A 16,372-nucleotide genomic window follows, 5' to 3' on the forward strand; every position below is an offset into this window, starting at 1 on the left:
GATTGAACCTTCAGACAATGAAGACGACTCTGAAGAAGATCAGGCAGAGAGGTAATGTAGAAATTTTATCTCTATGGATGGTTTGTTACCCGTGAGTTGTATTTGGCTTATGAAATTCCTTTGTATTATTATCTTGTTTTTCGATTCATTCTGAGTAAGGAACTGTTTGGTGTATTTTGGAAGTGCAATTTATGCAATTTCCTTATGCCTCCTCACAGTTTGCAATTTTCACTCCTCTGAGCTCCTGTTCTTTAATTCTTTTCCCAAGAGCAGGTACTATAAAATTGTATGTTCAGCAGAAAATTACGCTTCTATACTCTCAAAGCTTCGTGATGAAGGAATTAATTTCGAGCCCGATAATGGATACGAGCTACTTCCAGTTGCCCTATTGAGGTACAGTATTAGTTTATAGTAAGTTAATGCCCTATAAAAAGCATTGTTTTTAGTTAAATTAAGTCTCCGTGATCGTACGATACTTCCTCAGTTCCCTTTTGTTGCCTTAGAAAATGTGGAGGAATATCTGATATCTAAATATGATGCCTATATTGCATTAAATACTGTGTTTCAGCTTTGCCTCACGTGTATCACTGTTCTCTGATTTTAAGATAGGAGTATTCATGTGTCTGTGATTCTTATCTCACATATATTTTGTTGAAATTAGAATTGTGATGAGGTAACCACATGGTTTATTTTTTCACATGTCCCTTGGACAAATTGTTTTAGCCAATCATGCACAACTTGCATTGAAGACTGCCCACATGAGAATGTCCACTCAGAATTGTTTGAGGGTGTTGCTTCAATATGTAATAAACTAACCTAAGGAGGGGCAATATGGGTAGTCTAGTATTATTAGGTTAATGTCTTTAGCCTTGTATAAATACAGAGCGAGGGGAAAGGAAAAGGCAGGCAGTATTTGGAATGAATCATTTGAGAGTTGTGACCTCAAGATCACTATTAGGAGAGTAGTAGCCTCAAACTAATTTGGAGATTTGCAACCTAAAGTTGCTACTGTAATTTGTAAAAGTCAATCTTTTTAATCAAAGAATCAATCTTTTTCTCTATATTTTCCTGTTATTTTGTTTGAGTAATTTAGCAGTATTCAGTCTATTACACAATACTATGGATCTGTATCTTACATGTATAAATAATTACCATGATTCACCCATCTGCTTGGATATGGTGTTGGATTGAGGTGCTTCTTACATGTTTGTTGCTGTGCTCTGATTTCTGGATAGGAATATTTGAAAGGATGCCATTTTTCCAAATCTTAATGTTGTTTGCTGAAAATAGAAAATTTGGTGTGGAAAATGAAATTTTTAACACATCATTTCCTGGACAACTTGTCTTAGTCATGATGCCAACTCAGAATCATTTGAGGGTGTAGCTTCAATACTCTACATCTGTATCTATATGATATGCATTGTTAACAAGAGTGTGGGATTGGAATGCTTTTCACATAGATGCATCGAAAGAAAGTTGCAATTGCAAAAGTGTGTAATTTTTTGAAAAGTAAATATTAGGATCTCCTCCTTCCTTCTTGTATTTGACTTCTGCTCACTAAATCTCACTGTTTGAAGCACTTTTAGGAGCTTTGGGGCCAATGAATGAAGGTGATTAGAAAACCTCTTTTATCAGCAGTAACTTGTGCAGATGGGCCTATATATATAAGATTCAAACAGCTCCTTTGTGATGGTTATAGGTGAAAGGGACAATAACTCTCATGCTTTTAGTTTTAGAAATGGCATGATACAAAAAACTCCATATTGGCTGCTAGCCAAAAAGAAGACAAAGATCATTTTCTGCCCAGCACTAGGCTGCATCTGGTGAAGTTAAGTATATTATATGCATGCCAATGGTAAATTAATGTAGTCCAATGGCTACGTTTGTGTTAATGTTCTGTTCTATTAATAAAGAAGTGGCCTGGACAACCTGGTAAATGGCAGGAAAAGAAAAGGTGGCCTTCAAGTTGGTTAGAATTGGTTGGTAAGAAGCAGAATAACCCATTTCTTTGTTCTCTGTGGTTCTAACGTTTGCAAACAGGGGAGGAGGCCTTTGTCTTGTGATTGTTTGGCTAGGGGTTGGGATGAATGGGCTACATATGAGTGGAAGGACCCTGATATTTTATACATTTCCTAATTTAATTGATTGGAAGCTGTGCTCTAAGAATTCTCCTTTTGTGGTTGTCTATGAAGCAAAGGAGGCGTCTGTTGTTCCCCCCATTATCCTGAACAACTGAAGGGAGACCTTTTAAATTCAGTGTGGGCACCTGCCTTCTTTGTTCATCTTTTATCTCTATCCTTTCTTATGTATCTAATCATTTGTGTATTCCTTATGACATAATCCCATTTAAGAATCACGAGGTCTGGCGAGGTCAATAGGAGTATAACTCTAATAAGTCAAGCCTGTCAGAGCGACTGTTTCCACCTTGGAAATGCTATCCTAGTTTTGCAATCAAGGATTAGAGAATTGGACGAAAATGAACCTAACGAGGAACTTTGTTTAGGAAGACATGCTCCTTTTTGATAATTTCACTCTTCAAATTGGGACGTGACCAGAAGCATTCTATGTTTAGTTATTTTTAGTTGTGTACTGGAATGTTAACTCTCTTCACACTAGTCTTTTCTCATTTGTCCAGAACTTTGGCTTCACTAAGAATATTTGGCCAGTTGACTCTGTTCTCTTATGTTAATACGTTGGACAAATAAGGCTGTTCACGCTGAAAAGACTGTACCACTTTAGAGTCTGTAATTGAAGGTAGATAATTTTGCTATAAGAAACTTGTTGCGTAACAGACTGCATATGCTGGAGGCCAACTAAAGTGATGCTTTCAGTGGAATCACCCATTGTGAAAATGGTTCATACAATGTATCCAAGTAATGCCTAAGTTTATGCCTATTAGTCTATGGGCAATTGGTAAGAAAAAATTGAAAGGGAGCTAGTGATGTTTGTCTCCAATTCATATGGTGCTAGAATTGGAAAGTAAGCTAATTTGGAGGAGCACAGTTTATCCTAGGTGTCTCTTTTCACCTATAGTTTCTCTGTACATTTTTGGTAATTAAAACAGAGTAATTTACTATAGTATTGAAATTTATTGACGAGTCGTAGTTTTCAATGGAAGAATTCAGCTGCAAGCACTGATGTCTGCCACAGAAAACGATAAGGATAATGTAGATAATTTTTCTAATTATTCTGGGGTTGAATCATTAGGATACATACAAAGTATACAATCTTTTATAGCTATTTCTAGAGTATTGAAAGGCTGTAAGCTGGTTCAGGGAGATCAATCTTTCTGAAGTTTTATGTGAACTTGAGTCTAAGACATATACATTGCTTTTTGCTATAATCATCATTTATCCGTTGATAGCACATACCTAATAAGTAAGAATTCCTCAGTACAATAGATGCTTTGATTTGGCTGAAGTCAACTTTATCACAGTATGATCAGAAAGGCACTACCTCATTCTGTTCTGTAAGCATGATTGTTTTCTCTCATTCTGTTACTCTTCTTGTAATGGCCCGAAGTAGAAAAGGAGTGAATGTAGTGTTTCAATCATGTTATCTTGTCAGTTTCAGGAAGCAATTTTTTGAAACCCCTTATCTCATACGTATGTTTCTGTGAGCAGGCAGATGATGAAGCTATGGAATTGAACAAGGAGCTGATGTCTAAATTGCTCGAACTTGATGACGTTGATGCTGTATATACCGACCAGAAATAAGGATCAAGATTCTCTCTGAAGTCAGTAATTAGACGATCCATCATCGAGTTACCAGAGAAAATAATCATTTCTCGCAAATAAACTATTGGCTGGAGAAGTAGCCTCCTTCATACACTCGCTCCGTCTGTGGAGTTAACATATATATTGGCTGCCAAACTTTGCCATCTATGGCTTTTACACTCCTGATTCAAGAAAGATTGGATTTGAGAAATTAACCTAGTTTCTTTTTGGCAAAATGTCAATGTATCAATCCCACAATTTTGTACTACTAAATTTTGTATAGTAGACAGGATACATTTTGTACACATTCGTTGATATTTTGAATACATTCGTTGATTATAATTAAATTGTTTCCTTTTTTCTTTTTAAATCAAATGTATGGTGATGGGTGTTGTTTAGCGTTTCAGAACTTTATAAAGGGTGTAATTACCTGGAACTTAGGTCTGAGAATGTATATATAAACCAGTTCTGTCACTGCTATTCAAAGTACTGAACTACTGAATGGGAAAATGCCTTTTTTAAGGGCTGGCAAACTGTAATAACACTCTTGTTAAGTTAATCCTGAGGATAGCAATTTTCTATGTACTACTAGGCGTATTTTGTACATGGTATAACCAAGGAAGATGAAGATGCTCCTTGACAGCTTGAGGATTGGTAAAACTACGTTGATCCAATTCACCACACGACTTTACATATGGTACACCACCGTGGAGGAGGAAGGGATTTAATCATGCTTTTGGGGCTCAAACTCAAATAGATCAGATATACTTCAATTGACTTTTATTTTTGATGATGATCTGAACAACTTAAGTTCAGATGAAAACTTAACAGAAACAGATTACAGATACAGGAGGCAGTCTATATACTTAACTTCAGATGAAAAACATACCCCAAAAACCTATGAAATGTAAGCATAAAATTATAGATTGAGTAACAAAGTACATACAGAAGGACAAACTATATGCATGAAGCTACTACCTTATACTTCGTATAATTTTTTTTTGTTTTTTTTGACTGGTATTACCTTACACGTACTATAACTTATTTACATGTAAACGTATGTACATTGACACATTGTACAAACATGTATATAGTTGAAGACTAACTTCCAAAAAATGACATAAGATATAATTATAACGTGCAAGTCCATATCGTTGATTGGCCTCCTAGCGCGAAGCAAATGATAGAATTTTATTGGAGGGATATTCATCGGTGATAGGCTCGAACTCGTACCATAACAGTCTTGTTGTTGTTCTTCTTAGGCTTGGAGGCGAGTACGTAGCTTGTAGCTAGCCATCTAGAATATGTTAAAAGGAAAACTAATCCATAGGAATCCAACATCCATGCAAACCATAAGGAAGACCATAAGAAAATTTGGCTCGTGCAATCTCTTCAAAGGTCGAGCCATCAAGAAGCAATGCATATCCTTCTCCATTTTTTCCACTGACCACTGATATCACCACTCCTGAAAAATTCAGCCACATTACCAGTTTATGGTGAATTTTAAGTTACATAAACTTTAAAGGCTTACTACGTTATATACAAAATCACTCGTAAAGTCATTTGGATGGGTATATATATAAAGCTATACGTTTCAAGTATAAGTTTTATCTATCAGGAAATATAAACAATGATTCGGCTGATACTATGAAATTTCAATTATCATGGATCACTTTAGGTTCATAGGGATCCCAAACTCGTAAATATAGTAATGTGACACGAAATTTAATCCTATCTTCTAGAGTTCCAATAATAAAATTTTACTAGCTAGTTAAAATGTAAAATACTTCGTAGTTGATATTCACTCGTCTTTTTGTATAGGAAGGATGAATGAAATTACCATCATCTTCTTCGGTTGCCCCTGGGCGTGGCACGAAGTAAGGTTCAGAAGGCACAACACCCTCTTCATACCAATTTTTTGCCTTCTTCTCAATCAAATCAACCTGCACCATCATATATCAAATTCGTTAGGCTATATAAAATGTGACTAACACATGGAAAGTTGGAAGCGTAATACAATAGCTAAAAACAATTAATCTGCTGACTTATTAACAAATTAATTAAAACCATTAAATAAATTGTGATTGGCCAACCCATATCTACACAAATTTCTTTAGGCTTACGTTTACTACACTTGCAAAGTTGCAAATATTATTTAATTTTTTTTTTTAAAAAAAAGTAACGTAAAGTTTTTATAAAATTAGCACTTTTTCTTACTAAGGTTGATTATGTTTTATTGAATTAGGTTTATTTATTTGTTTTATTATTGGTGAAAATCAACAGTGACATGATTGACAATTTGTCATACATGGTCCAACAATTATTTAAATCACTATAGTCAAATAATAAATTGGTGACTAGGCTTCATCTATCTAAACATAATCACACTTCATTTCGTTTATTTGATAGTGTATGCCCTCGCCACCATTTATAAGTACACCTAACTCATATATTGTACATGTAGTGCACGAATTGATACTTGCATATATATAATTAACTTCATATTTGATATATAGGCGGTAATATGCATAGTATATATGGATTTCATACCTTAGTTAGAGTGTTGGGGAAGTTACAAGGGCGACGAGCTCCACAAGCGTAAGCATAACGATATTTTTTGCCCAAGTAAGAAGGGTTAATACTACACATATCCATGCCTCGCCCATGCTCCTCTGGGTCCAATGCTGCCTCTAGCTTCCCATATGGCATCCCATTCATTGGAATTATGAAACGACCAACCCTGCATCATTATTATCATCATTTTATTTATATGAAAATATATTCTAGATATCATATATATTATAAGTCATCTCATGCTTAATATCTAAGAAACAATAAAAGTTCAACTTGTTATTACTACTTATATCTAAAGTATGTGACTTTAAGTCTATATGTAGTTTAGTAAACATTCCATATTATATTGAATTAGTAAAACTTTGATATTAGATTTTTTTTTTTGTGAATCTCATATATTTAAGCTAATCATTAAAATCATCTTCAAATGCTAGCTTAAAGTCGGTAAAAATTTATAGGGTTGTTTAGTATTTAAACATGAAATTGTAATGTTGTCGTAACCCTCATAATACAATTACTACGTTACAATAATGCAATGTAATATGTAAATGTGTAAATATGTAATATTAGTGTGTGTGCTTATAATTGTAATATAATACCTTGCACTTGGAAGTACATCTTGACCTAGGAAGGAGCGTAAATTCTTGAGCCTTAGCTTATCAAGGATAGAAGTATCTGCATTGTGTTCACAACAGTCTGCAATGATTGCGGTTACGTTGCCTTCTTCATCTGTTTCCTCATATGCGTTTATGAAATGAAATGTCAAGAACAAGGGCACTTCAACAGTAGCCACCTACAAATATCATGTAAAATATTAAGAATGAGTTGATCCCTAGCTATTTATCATCATTTGATGTTTAATTATACATTTAACTATATACAAATGAAGTATTAATTAGAAAGGCAAAGAAAGAATCAATTTTTAGATTTTATTATTATTATTATTATTATTATTATTATTATTATTATTATTATTTTTTACAATATAGAGAGCCGTAAAGACAAAGTAGTAACGTAATATGTGTGGTTGCAGGGTTTAGACAAGTGAAAATCAGTATATTGATATATCTATCTTTATGCAATTGTGATTTTGAAGGTTAAACTTCATCGGCTGTAACTTTTTAAAAAAAATGTATAATACTACGATTTATGTTACTATGGAGTATGGGGTATTATTTATGGCCTGGCCGTATAAGATATTTTAACTTGAATACATAGACTTATACAAGTCAATTCAATTTGATCGTGAAATAGTATAAGAGGAGAGTAGTTTATGTTAGTGCATACCAAGCTTCCGCTGAATCTACACATAACATGCACAAATGCTTTAGATTGAGGGTGCCACTCAAACTTGTAAAGTGGGGTAGGCTCAGCCCTTAACAAATTCTTTACACAGTATCTTAAGGGCATCTCCGGCACAATTATGTAATTCTCAGTGACCGGAAAAGAGTGGACCCACCCTGGGGTGGGCCCACCGCGACAGTTGATTCTCCCAATCACTCGCCGTCCATTTGATCCTGCTTTCATCCTGACCGCTAGATAACCAGGGTTGACCAAATCTGGGAGCAAAGTCAACATCTCATCTTTTGTTACAATAGGATGAGCTGAATGCAAAAGTAGCCTTTGAAAGGGGTCATCAAACTCTAATTTCCCCAACGTTTCCAATGTGTTAGGGTCAATTATTATTGACCCTTTTTGTGTCTCTGTTAGGCAAACTACTCGTCCATCTCCAAGTTTCACCACTCCTACATATACACATGCATACATATCAGAAAACTTAAAACATACATGATTATATATATTTCGTAATTATCACATTATGTATGTCAATTATTTGTACCAATTCATCTGTTGTATATTGTATGTGCTTCTATTCACTATAACGTCTTTCTTATTAGTTTTACGAAATCACATAACAAAATGCATGAAAAAATAAGCCTATATCTTATATTTGTATGAGAATTGATTCACTTAAAGTTTGATTTTGGCACTTGTCAACAAAAGATGTGTTATACATTGATGATCAAATTTAGGTCATCAATAATATACCACCATATAATACGTAAGTCATATTGACGCATACATGAATATATATAATAAGAACATGACTAGTTATTATTATTAAATTAAGCTAAGTAAACTTGTACTGAAGTATAATAGTGTTTTCCATTAAGAGGACATGTAATTATGAAGGGTTATATTTAATAACAAATTTACCTGTATTAGCATTATCAGTAAGTGAAGCACCAGAGAATAGATTGGCCAATTCACCAATGTAAGCTAGAAAATTCTTGGGTTTAGGAGTCTCAGAAAACTCCCTATAACAAATTTTATTGTTCTTCCTTGCCGCCTTATATGCCTCTGATTCAAGTTGCCGGTGACCAGCAACCAGCCTTCCGTTCTCGAAGTGAAGTTTGACAAGGGTGGCATAGCCATCAAAGAGGTGCCGGAATTGGTGGTCTCCCATATGCCATAAGCCAGGACCATTCCTTAGATATGTTCCACGCTGCATTCAACATGCATTATTATTGGTTTTTTGATGTATGATTTTTCATTAAGGTGCAATAGAATATGTATTAAGAGTATCATTAATATATATGTAACTTTAATTATGGTTGTTTCAATGGGCTTTAATAGACAACTTTCATCTAAATAGCAGGCATAATGATTAGGTTGACGGCTATATTTAAAAAGTGCCTTTTCATTCGTAAACCTAAGTGGTGGGAATTTCATTCACTACTTGTATAGTTGTATGTGTAAAAAAAGTGTTATATTTCACGATAAAAGAACAGTTGGAAGGTGTATATAAAAAAAGTACAGAGTATAAGTTTAATGAGTTATTTCAATTCTATTCAATTAATTTTGAGACAAAATCTTAAATTTTCTATGTGGTTATCAATCATATTCTATTAAACTACAAGTTAAGCAGAATGCTTAAAAGTCGAAATGATTTAACTTAACCTAGCATATTGAAATAACGATAAATATTTGGCCATTATTTGTACAAGTTATACTTTGCAATGCAATAGTGTTAAATATAGTCGTCCATATGATGATGATATACACGAACACTTAGTTAAATTCAAATAAGAAATGATGGAGAAGTATTTTATTAAGCTTATATTATAATATAGTATGTACATACCAGCCATGAGGGTATTTCACCTTCAACAAGAAGCTCTCCTTCCCATCTTTCTTGTCTAATGCTTGTCCAAGCAGTTAGTTTGCCACCATTCTTTGTTTCTTCTTTTTTCGGCGTAGGTGGAGGAGGAGGAGGAGCAACAACAGGAGGCAATCTAGTGGCCACATGAGTGGCCACCAAGTTGATGTTTTCGCCTTTGCTAGTGCTTAAACTTTGGCTAGTACCAAACGACAATGAATTTCGATTATTCGAATCACATTTTATAGAAGATTTTGATGCATTTGATGAGTTAGGAAAACCATAATTTTTAGTTGGTGTATGAAATGAAAGGGATGAAGACATGATCTATAGAGTGATAAAGAAAGATAATAATATTTGAGGTTTTTGAGAAACTAAGCAAGTTTTGTTTAATTAAGAGATGTTATTAATTATGTAATTAGGAGGTTGATATTAGGAGTATTTATAGAGGTGTAATGTTACTATTTCAATATATATGCATCTTAGAAGGGAGATCTTATGATGGTGGGAAATGAGGGGAATAATCATACTAGGGAATCATGTTATGTTGACATCTTTGACGAGTGGGAAATTCTCTTCGGCGCTTTGCACTAGAACTAGAAGCCAAGGTTTTATTATTGTTTGATATTTTTTCTGTTTTTTTCATTATTATTATTTAAAATGTTTAAAGTTGAGTTGAGTGGATTACGAGTTTGATGACACACTTTTCAAGTTGTATCACTTACATTTGAATTCAATTCAATTTTAGAGTTCGAAATTTCAAGTATAGCTTAGTAAAACTAACTTGAATTGGAGGTCGAAAATTGTATACAAGTGTCGATTTTATATTACAAAGAGCTAAACGAATTTACCTCCTAAACACATTAAGCTATGAATGATTGATATTTGTAATTGATAGAATGAGTCAAATTAAACAATATATATATTTTCTTTAATAAAAATGTAATTTACATTGAAAGTTGCTATGGATTAATGTCTTAGAAATTACTTAGGGGTCGTTTGGTTCACTGTAATGGGGAAAGGGAATGGGAATGATTCCCTTTGTAAGTGTTTGTTTAGCATCTTTTGTCATTCCCATTCTCCATTTTTATTTTTGGGTTTACCCGAAATTGTCCTAAACTCATTCCCCACCCCCCCCACAGCCTTTTGCATTCTCTTTCTTTCTCATTCCTCCTCATTCCCTCCCACGCATCTGCCTTCAGACTCAACCCTAACCTGAAGCTTCGAGCTAGCCGCCGCCGCCGCCGCCGCCGTTGTTTCTCCGGTCACCGACAACTCTTACGCAACCTCCGACGACCGCCGTGAAGGTATGTTTGGTTTATGATTTCTCACGCATCTGATTTCTCTCTTTTGTGTTCTTGAATTCGCCTTTTTTTGGTTGAATTCGTATTTGTTCTACTTGTACTTCATGAATTCGTATTCCATTTGGGATTTATTTTGTTGAATTCGTATTTTTTGTTGAATTTTGTACTTCTGAATTCGTATTCCGTTAGGGTTCTTCGTGTTTTCTATTTTTCTTTCTTTTTTTTAGTAAGCGGCCCCTAATTGGGCATTTAAGGGGTTTACGGCAACACTGGGATTGGCAACCATGTATCTCACCACCACTTTCTCCGTTAATGTTTTAGCATTTACATACTCTACTGAATTTTTCAGATCTGAATTCGTGTGATGTGTGTTGTAGTGTGGTGTGTTGAATTCGTATGTTTTGTTGGGCAAGTGTGGTGCAGTGATGTTTGTTGGTTTGACTAATGGTGTATCGATTTGTGTATGATTATATGGTCCTGTTTTGTGTGGGTGTTATGATTTGTGTATGATTTGTGTATGATTATATGGTCTTGAATAGCTGTTTTTCTTTTGTATTAGTAGAGGTTAGCTTGTTTGGTTCATCATTGATGATATATTAGTAGAGGTTAGTTTGTTTGCTTTTATTTTGTTTTGTATTAATATTTAAACTTTTCAATGATATGGTGTTGTTGATGTTCTTTTGTACAGAAAATGGCTCGTATTGGTACTTCTTTGAAAAGGAAGAGAAATTGGGACCACCTTCGTTTCATAATTACTATGATTAATTGTGTTATGTTACTACATTTGTTGGTGTACTCGATAAGAAAAACAATATACAATTCTCAACAACTTAAGTTAGATAAGCACACAAGAAGAAAAATGAGATTACACAACTTGAATAGAATGATTATAGAAAGTGACACTTTGTGTAGGAACTATCTTCGTATAAATCGATACACATTCGTTGTACTTTTAGAGATGGTTAGAGATATAGGTGGATTAAATGGAACAAGAAACACATGTTTGGAAGAGATTGTTGCGGGCTTCTTATACACATACATTAGCTCACCATAAGAAAAATAGAATGATGGGTGCACATTTTTATAGAAGTGGTGCGTGAAACTATTAGTAGTCAATTTCATGCTTGTTTGTTAGCAATCTTAAAGTTACATGTTGTTCTTCTTAAGAAACCAACTCCAATACAAGATGATTGCGACGATGAAAGGTGGAAATATTTCAAGGTAAAATAAAATAAAACCAACACTTTAATTTGAAAACAAAACAAAAAGTTAGAAATTATTAGATAATTTAAAGTGATATTGTTTGTTTTGTAGAATTGCTTAGGTGCTTTTGATGGTACAATGATTCTAGTTAATGTTGCTTGTGAAGATCGACCCAAATATCGTACTAGAAAAGGAACCCTTGCTATGAATGTGTTAGAAGTATGCTCACCTGAAATGGAATTTACATATGTCTTACTTGGTTGGGAGGGATCGACACATGATGGTCGTATTCTTCGAGATGCTATTTCTAGGCCTAATGGTTTGAAAGTTCCAAAAGGTAATTTGATTAACGTAGTATACTTTATGTAAGATTGACTTAGAAAGAGAGTGGAATTTAATTGTTTTTTGTTTTATTTGTCAAGGTTGTTATTATTTATGTGATGGAGGATGTACTAATGGAGAAGGATTTCTTGCACCATATAGAGGGCACCTTTATCATCTTAAAGAGTGGAATAGGGGGGTCAGACAACCATTAACCGCTGAAGAATATTTCAACTTAAGGTATGCAAAAGCTAGAAATGTGACTAAGAGATGCTTTGGGTTACTCAAGGGAAGATGGAGAATTCTTAGAAGTCCTTCTTGGTTTAGTTTACTAATAAGTCTATTATATATATATATTTATTCCCCGTCCCAATGGTCATAATTGTGTTTATTTTTGAGCTATACGGAGCTACTTTTGTTACTAATATACGTTTTCTAGTGTTTTCGTAGATTTTGTATCGTTTTATTGGAAATTGCGGATTTAGAGCATTTTCCCGGATTTATTGGAGCCGCTACGAGCATTGGAGTAAGGTCGCATTCATATGACCACATTCCGAAGCCCAGGACTGGTTGGAGTCATCAAATCGGTGATTAAGGGCTCGGCAAAGAAGAAGAGTCCGGGGCAATTGACCATGTATTCTAAACCCAAAGAGGAAATGCGAATTGGGCTAAGAAACGGCCCAATTGAAGAAGTCCAAGTTTGCCAGGGAGCTCGCCCGGCAAGGCAAGCCCTCGCCCGAAGGCGCGCCCGGCAGGGCGAGGAAGAAGGAAGAGAGTAGCTGCTAGCCCGAAGGCGCGCCCGATCGGGCGCATGTTTCTGAGTTCGTTTAGCACTTTTATTCTTCGTTTTAGCTTAGCTTTTCTTAGTTTAATATAAATACGCTTTTGTTAAGCGAGTTTGGGACCTTCTTCTCTCTCTCTCTCTCTCTCTCTACTTTTCTCATTAGTTTAATTTCTTAGTTTTTAGTTTTAAGCTTTTAGTTAATACTCTTGATCCCTCTCGACACTTTTAGTTTATGCAATTCTTTACTTCCGTCTACTTTGGTAACGATTTCTTCCCTCTTTACTTTCAGTAATTTAATTGCTTTGATTTAATTATGCTTTCTTTAACTGTCTTGCTTAGTTTAGATTTAAATATGTGCAAGTAGTTTTATTTCTAGGGTTGTGGGGATCCATAATTAATATGACGGGGTAATTTATTATTGTTGATTGTCAATGTTTTGGTTGATTTCCTATTGATTGATTTAATGTTATGCAATTAGATTTGTGCAGGTTTAATTGTATGAGTTATGCAATATTGATTCGAGATTCGAGAGATGAGAATTGATGTTTAGGCTTAGTTTCAATAGGCAGGTTATTTTATAAATGGTTAGGTCAAGATTCGAGAGATGTGATTTAATACCGGTAGATTAATTCTGTGATTGTAATACGTAGCGAAAGCCCTTTATGATCTGATTAATTTATGCATTGATAATTGATTGTTATGTTTTACCCTGGAATATTATTTATTGGTGAACCCATACCCTAGGCCTTTTATTATTGTTTTCCTCCCTTATTCAATTTGCTTTAGTTTAATTATTAGTTTAATTCTCATTAAAAACAATTTGGTTATTTGATAATTTAGATTATTTTAATTAATTAGGAATAGAAAGACTTGTTTCCCTGTGGATTCGACCTACTTCCCTATCTATTTTAGTTAGTGGTTTTAGGAATTACTTTTGATTAGGTGATACGACTTTAGCCTGTCATTTACAAACACATGGTCGAATTGTGCTTGCATGTGCCTTATTACATAACTTGGTAAAATGATACATGCTTTCAGAATTTGATGATGATGACTTGTATGAGGAAAGTAGTGACAGTGATGGTGATGACAGTGATAGTGATGATGATGATATTGAGTATATAACCTCCATTGATGTAACTGATCCTTAGACTAATTTCAAAATACAATGGCCCAAACTATGTTCAATGATTGGAGGGCTAGAAACCGCAGACTTACTTTGTGATACTATTAAGTTATGGATGTTGTATTTGTTATATTACTTTCTTTTAGATACTTTGTATTGAATATTTTCTTGGTTAATTTCATTTTTATATATGAAATGTTATCTTTGCATGTTATTATGGATCAAATGTTATAGTAAGATGGATGAAAGTAGTGCTAGTGGAGGTGGAAGGGGGAGAAACAAGCGGGTTTGGACTGCTGAAGAAGATAGGGCTCTTATATCAGCATTATCAGAGCTAGTTGTTGATCCTCACTGGAGGTGTGAAAATGGGTTTAGAAGCAGTTACATGGTTAAATTGGAGGAGGTTATCAGTAATGCTCTACCTAGATGTGGTTTGAAGGCTACACCACACATAGATTCTCGACTAAAGACACTTATAGCCAAGTTTAGGGTTATTTCTCAAATGTTAAACACGAGCGGATTTGTTTGGGATGATGAAAGAAAAATGGTTTCTGTTGAAGGAGTTGTTTATGACGAGTACTGTAAGGTATGACAACTTTTTTAAAGTCATTTTAATAATGTTTGAGATACTTGATGATATTGTTATATTTGATTATTATGAGCTGTTTTGTCTTTGGCGGAGTCATCCAAGTTGCAAAAATTTATATGGAGTTTCCTTTCCACACTTTCAAGAACTGCAGAATATATATGGCAAAGACTATGCTACTGGTAAACTAGCTGAAGGTTATGTTGAAACAATTAACCATTTGGAAAAAATTGCCCCTTCGCAAGTTACACTTGATTCAAGTGACGATGAGGGAGTTGGTGGTTCTGGCACTGTTAATTTTCCTCCCTCAAAAAAAAATCAAGACTGAAAAAACTACAAAAAGAAGGAGAAAAGGTGATGGTGCTGGTAGTTCGAACGAGTTGGCCAGCTTACAAACATTCATGAAAGATATGATGTTCATCATTCCACTATGGCTAATGTAATGGCAAGCACTAATGAACGTGAAAAAGATACACATGAAAGAGAGAAAAAATTAGTGCAGCAGAGTGAACAAGTGTTAGAGGAACTATTCTCTCTCAATTTAGAGGGTGTCACTCCTAAACAAGTGTTTGAAGTTGCTGAAGATCTAGCTTCGAAACCACACAAGCTTATGATATTTTCAAAGTGTCCAGACGCTTTGAAAAGTAGTTATGTTAAGAGTCTTATTAGGGAAAACGGTGATGCTTAAAACTTTTGTCGTGGTTACCTAGTTTGTTTTGAATTAGGTGTTATTAACTTTGGTATGATTAAAACTTTTGTTGTTGTTTTGGAACAGTATTTTGGTATGATTAAAACTGTCGTGGTCTATGAACAATATTTTGGTATTATTTTCATAAAACATGATATGAAACAGGTCTCTCTTGGAATATTACAGGAAAGTATGGAAAGTATAAAAGTATATTTTTTCATATTACAGGTAACTATGGAAAATATGAAAATATTTTTTCATATTACTTTTTATCATTTTACAGGTCTATTTTTCCATATTACTAGAAAATTTTCATATTACTAGAAAAAAAAAAATTTCCTTATTTTTTTTTGCTTATTATATAAATGGAGGTTATTATATGAAAAAGAAAAAAAAGAAAATTTAAAAATCATTGTTTGATTCCCTAGTTTGAACCAAACAGCCACAAAGGGAATCAATGAATAGTTCATTTCGTTTCTTGGACACAACCAAACAACTAGCCCAAATTAGGGGAATTCTTTTCCTTTCTCCTGCATTCCCTTTCTGCATTCCATTCCGATTCCCCTGTGCGAACCAAACGGCCCCTTAATACTCTTGAAAATATCCTTATTAATATGTTGTTATATAAATAAACAATAATACGAGTATTTTTTTTTCATATATATTGATTGATTTTCAAAAATTGATAATGTTCAACGCTCAAGGATTACCCGGCCTTGTTCGTATTTTTAGTAGGATTAAGCTAATATTTTGAGGGCAAAAGCCAATATAATGAATGCTTTGGGGACGTCTGATAAGAGAGCTAGATAGAAGAAGAAATATTAAATAGAAATAAATATTAATTATGTTGATTGACGTGTGATTTTGATATATATACATTCCATAATTAATTAATCTGTACAATTTTAGG

At 34.1% G+C, this 16,372-nt stretch overlaps 2 protein-coding genes across 6 annotated transcripts; one reads left to right on the plus strand and one right to left on the minus strand.

Moving 5' to 3' along the window:
- Positions 1–4,617: 4,617 nt before the first annotated feature.
- LOC110728350 (carotenoid cleavage dioxygenase 8 homolog B, chloroplastic-like) lies at positions 4,618–10,250 on the minus strand. The gene is made up of 7 exons (XM_021907997.1): positions 9,436–10,250; positions 8,508–8,796; positions 7,578–8,035; positions 6,890–7,083; positions 6,267–6,456; positions 5,557–5,659; positions 4,618–5,181 (listed from the first exon to the last, which is right to left on the minus strand). Exons 1-7 carry the CDS (start codon positions 9,772–9,774, stop codon positions 5,036–5,038), a joined length of 1,719 nt encoding a protein of 572 aa, XP_021763689.1. The 5' UTR covers positions 9,775–10,250; the 3' UTR covers positions 4,618–5,035.
- Positions 10,251–10,361: 111 nt separating this feature from the next.
- Positions 10,362–13,380, plus strand: LOC110728351. 5 transcript variants are annotated; one of them, XM_021907999.1, is made up of 5 exons: positions 10,366–10,757; positions 11,443–11,975; positions 12,069–12,294; positions 12,380–12,518; positions 12,729–13,380. In XM_021907999.1, exons 3-5 carry the CDS (start codon positions 12,096–12,098, stop codon positions 12,871–12,873), a joined length of 483 nt encoding a protein of 160 aa, XP_021763691.1. In that variant the 5' UTR covers positions 10,366–10,757; positions 11,443–11,975; positions 12,069–12,095; the 3' UTR covers positions 12,874–13,380. The 5 variants fall into 5 exon arrangements, 4 of the variants coding, with proteins under 4 accessions (XP_021763692.1, XP_021763691.1, XP_021763690.1 ...); XM_021908000.1 differs by lacking the exon at positions 11,443–11,975 and having other exon boundaries at positions 10,362–10,757; XM_021907998.1 differs by having other exon boundaries at positions 10,366–11,975.
- The last annotated feature ends 2,992 nt before the right edge of the window (positions 13,381–16,372 follow it).

This window comes from Chenopodium quinoa, unplaced genomic scaffold (genome assembly GCF_001683475.1).
Source record: "Chenopodium quinoa cultivar QQ74 unplaced genomic scaffold, ASM168347v1, whole genome shotgun sequence".
Taxonomy (NCBI): domain Eukaryota; kingdom Viridiplantae; phylum Streptophyta; class Magnoliopsida; order Caryophyllales; family Amaranthaceae; genus Chenopodium; species Chenopodium quinoa.